The following is a 4,215-nucleotide window of genomic DNA, read 5'->3' as shown; positions in this document are numbered from 1 at the left end:
TGATTTTTTTTTTTAAACACATTCTCGTTTTAATTAACTCGCCGATGATTCTGTGTTGATTTGATTTTTTAAATCTTCCTCCGTTCATCGTGTGTACACGGCAAATTGTGTCGTTTTTACTTTTGAAAGCCGAAGCCGCTTCATTTCCGGTTTAGCTGCCTGATCTCAGCTGACTTGACGAGGGCCATCGGCGAACCAGGAAAACTAGTCGAGGCCAGAGCAGTCGCTGCTCCATCTGGGTCAGTGGAGCAGTTCGATGAATCTGTGATCAGCGTCCAATAATAATAATAATAATAATAATAAATGATATTTATGAATGGATTAAATCAATGAATGTCATTTATTAATGTTATTTATTAATAGTTGTTATTAATTAATTCATGTTATTAATGAATCAACTGTGTTATTAATTAATGATGTTATTTATTAATGTTATTTATTAAATTATTTTATTAATGCAATGGATATTATTTACTATTGGATGTTATTTATTATTTAATAATATTTACATTAACATTTTGTTAATTGATACATTATAATCTACTTGTTTGTATACTGCTTATTTTAAAAAAAGCTAAATGGGGGATTTATATCAAACATTTGTAAAAAAAATAAAAGATGTACAATTCAAGCCAGTGTCTCAACATCTGGAAACCAGATGTGATGTTAAAGCCAAACAGGTTGAGTCGTTGTGTGTTGCGGTATGAAAGCAGCTAAATGTCGACACCCTGTGGCCACATGTGGAAGTGAATGAGGCCCACTCGTGAGGCTGGATGGAGGAATGAAGGGATGAATCCTCATCTCTTTCTTCATCACTTCATCTGACGTCTTGTTTCTTCGTTCACTCCTGCACTCATCCATCTTCTTCTCCACCTCTCCGCTCTCTGCAACATAAACATCCCTCCATCCTGCCTCCCATGGTGTTGACTGGTTCTGTTTCTCTTCACTTCCTTCCCCTCCCTTACAGAAACTCTCTTTCTATCTCATCCCTCAATCATATACACCCCCCCCCCCCCTTTCCTGTTTGCTTCACGTCTCCTCGTCCTCTCAGATGTGGGTCACTCCATCCTCTGCTCTCATTTACACCCCCGTCTTTTCTCCCCCCCCCCCATCTTTCTTTTTCCAGATCCTCTGTTCTCTAACTCTTGGATTCTGTATGAGGACAAGAGGAGCTGGGGATCGAACCACCTACTGTCTGATTAGTGGACGTCCCACTGTTCTGGTGTAAACTTTTCACTGTGGTTTTACATTTTCTAATTACTGCTTTGAGGCTCGGGACGTCTCCGGCCTCCTGTTGCTCGTTCCCATCACCATGACAACATCAGTAGGTTTTAAAGCCCCCTGCCCCCCCCACTCTACGCTCTACGCTCCACACACACACACACACTCCATCATCAGTATTAATGACGGAGGCGTCGACTCTCCAGCTCCCACCGAGCTGCTCAACGACTCTCAGCCTCCACTCATCATCCGTCAGCCCGGGGCCATATTTACTCAGCCGTCCCACCACATCCAGAGCCGGCCCCCTGAAGGGAACACGTTTCTGACGCAGCACAAAGAGCTCGTTCACCCGGCCGAGCACAAATCACCACAGGAGACAGGAAGATAAAATACTATTATTATTATTTATGGTACTTTTTTTTTCTTTTGCAGTTACAAAAAAAAAAAAGTGAAGTATTTTCTCGCTGGTTTCCAGTCGGTTTATGAAACAGCTGCTGTTATGATACAGGAACACGTGATATGTACACAACACAAGAGGAATGAACAAGAACATGTGGAAATCTTGTGTTCAGGTTTGTTTGGTTTAAGAACAGCAGGAAGAAACAAGTGTCAAACTTCTGAACAGAACTTTGAACCAGTGATGCTGGAGAAAGTGATTTTTTATCTTCGTGTGAGTAAAAAGAAAAGTTTCAGGATCCAGAGGTGAAGCTCAGGAGACTTTGGCAAGTTCACACAATAAATCCTGACTTTGAGAAAACATTTTGAAGCAAGTTAACTGAAGCGACACTTTGGTTAGTGAGCACCCAGTTAGCTTAGCTTAGCATAACGACTGGAAACCTGCGGGAACATTTTCATTCTGTTTCTAAATTTCTGACTCAAACAAACATCAGCTGGTTAATGAATCAAAAGAAAATCTTTTTCCAACTTTTAATTTTAACAGATTTCTCCAGTAATTTTAAACAAATCTAATAGTTTCGTGTTTTAAATTTTGAGATTCTGTTGTTCAAACAGATCCGTGCTAGCTGTTTCCCCTGGTTTCCAGTCTTTATGCTAAGCTAAGCTAACTGGCCACCGGATGCAGCTGTGTACGTCAACCCTCTTTTCTAACTCTCGGCAACAAATCAAATGATAAAAAACTGCAACCTCAGGATTCTGCTCTAAACGCAGGAAACTTCTTTTACTCTCCGATCTTTTCATTTCTTTTACAAACAATTCCAGTCATAAAAAAACAAATCATTATATACACACGGTATACAATATAAACACAGGTGTCTTCTGTACAGCACAACAGGTGGAGTCTCAAACTCCACAAAGTGAAACATGTTACAGACGTTACGACAGTAACGGAGAATACGATGCTGGATTATACAGTTTACGTGTTTGTGGACGCGGGCGTCGGCAGAGATGTTCTACGTTTAGCTAACGTCCCGGTGACGGTTAATGAAGCTGCAGACGGGACGTCCCGACCGTGACTTTAGTGTTTTGTTAACTGAAGCCGATTTCAGACATGAATCTGGAAAATGTTCGGAAAATTTGAGTCTGGACATTTTCCAGAGTTTTGTCGTTTCTTAGTGTGAAGCACCAAGTTCTCTGAGACTTAAATACACAAGAAAACAAAAAACAATAAGCAGCGTCTCAGTGACACGTCCGTCACCAAGTGAAAATGTCTTTGGCAACGTAGTGTGATAAAGTTTAGAGCGGGGGGGTTGTACAGTACGTGTTCAGGCTCCGAGAACCTCAGTATTAAACTGTGCGTCAGTGTCGGTGTCTCTAAATTTGAGGAAAACGAGGTTCAGATCCAAATCCTGCGTCCACGTCCTCTGCTCTGAAATCACAGCTCTGAGATCAGCTGTCGATATGTTTCTGTTGATCGTTGGGAGCCGTCCTGTCGTCCATCTTTAAATCCGGTCCTTCGGTTGGACTGAGCCAAGCTAGCCTTTGGTTTCCACTCTTTATGCTAAGCTAATCTGCTGTAGCTTCATATCTAAGAAAGATATGATGACGAGATAAATCTTCTCACCTAAGATCTCAGCAATCAACCAACTGAAGACATTGAAACTGAACGTTGACTCTTTCTTGACCTCGTTCCTTCCTCGTCTTGAGACTGATTCGGAGTTCGGTCTCTTCAGATTGTTCTTTCTTCAGTAATGTCCGTATCCCATCGACATTCCCAGCCCCAGCCCCAGTCCCAGCCCCAGACTCTCCCTCAGCCCCCTCAGCTGCTCCTCTCCCAGCCGGATCTTATCCTCCAGCTGCCTCTGCTCCACCAGCAGAGCAGCCTTCATCTTCACAAAGTGACTGAAACACACAGACAGATCAGCTTTAATTCAACCTTTGTATAGAAACACGGATTTCAAAGATTAGACCAAATAAAATGACGGTGAATGTGGGTCAGATTGTTTTCTGGTGTCGGGTGGTACCTGTAGTCTCTGTGCTGTTCGGGGGACAGGCAGCGGGCCAGCACCCGGCTGACGGCCTGTTCTCTGCGGTCCACGTGGTCCTTCAGGTCCTGGGCCTCCGACAGCTGCCTCATGAGCTGACGCTTCTTCTCCAGCAGAGGGAGCTAAAGGGCAGGGAGGCGACTCGTGAGTTGATGAGTTCAAACTTTGTTGATTTTTCTTCTTCAGCTTTTAATGTTCATGTTTCTTCCCTTAACTTGAAATCACTTTAATTATTCATCTTATTCTGTTCTATTGTGTCTCAGACATGTTTTAACAACAACTCATCCCTCCTACACCTCCCTCTGTCCTCTGTCCCCTTTTCTTCTTCCCTCCTCACCCGGTCATTTTGCTCCGTCTCAGGGTCCAGCGTGTCCAGCGTGGTCTCCACCCTCAGCAGCCTCCCAGACAGCGACAGCAGCAGACTCACCACCTTGTCCAGGTCGCCGATGAACATGCGGAACTTGTCCACTTCGTTGGGCTTACACACAGACACCACCATGTTCTCCACCTGAGGACAGGGACAGAGACAAGAGCTGCTGTGACACGTCTGACC

General features: G+C 43.6%; 1 protein-coding gene across 2 annotated transcripts in view; it reads right to left on the bottom strand.

Moving 5' to 3' along the window:
- Positions 1-1,606: 1,606 nt before the first annotated feature.
- Positions 1,607-4,215, bottom strand: part of shroom4 (shroom family member 4) — a 46,349-nt gene continuing 43,740 nt past the window's right edge. For both annotated transcript variants that reach the window (XM_020104999.2, XM_020105001.2), the window contains 3 exons: positions 4,000-4,170; positions 3,642-3,784; positions 1,607-3,519 (listed from right to left, as the gene is read on the bottom strand). In XM_020104999.2, the coding sequence (XP_019960558.2) occupies positions 3,363-3,519; positions 3,642-3,784; positions 4,000-4,170 (471 nt within the window). In that variant the 3' untranslated portion in view covers positions 1,607-3,362. The remainder of the gene's footprint in view (positions 3,520-3,641; positions 3,785-3,999; positions 4,171-4,215) is intronic.

This window comes from Paralichthys olivaceus, chromosome 22, assembly GCF_024713975.1.
Source record: "Paralichthys olivaceus isolate ysfri-2021 chromosome 22, ASM2471397v2, whole genome shotgun sequence".
Classification (NCBI taxonomy): Eukaryota; Metazoa; Chordata; class Actinopteri; order Pleuronectiformes; family Paralichthyidae; genus Paralichthys; species Paralichthys olivaceus.
Note: the sequence above shows the minus strand (reverse complement) of the source record. Positions and strands in the feature narration are given on the sequence as shown.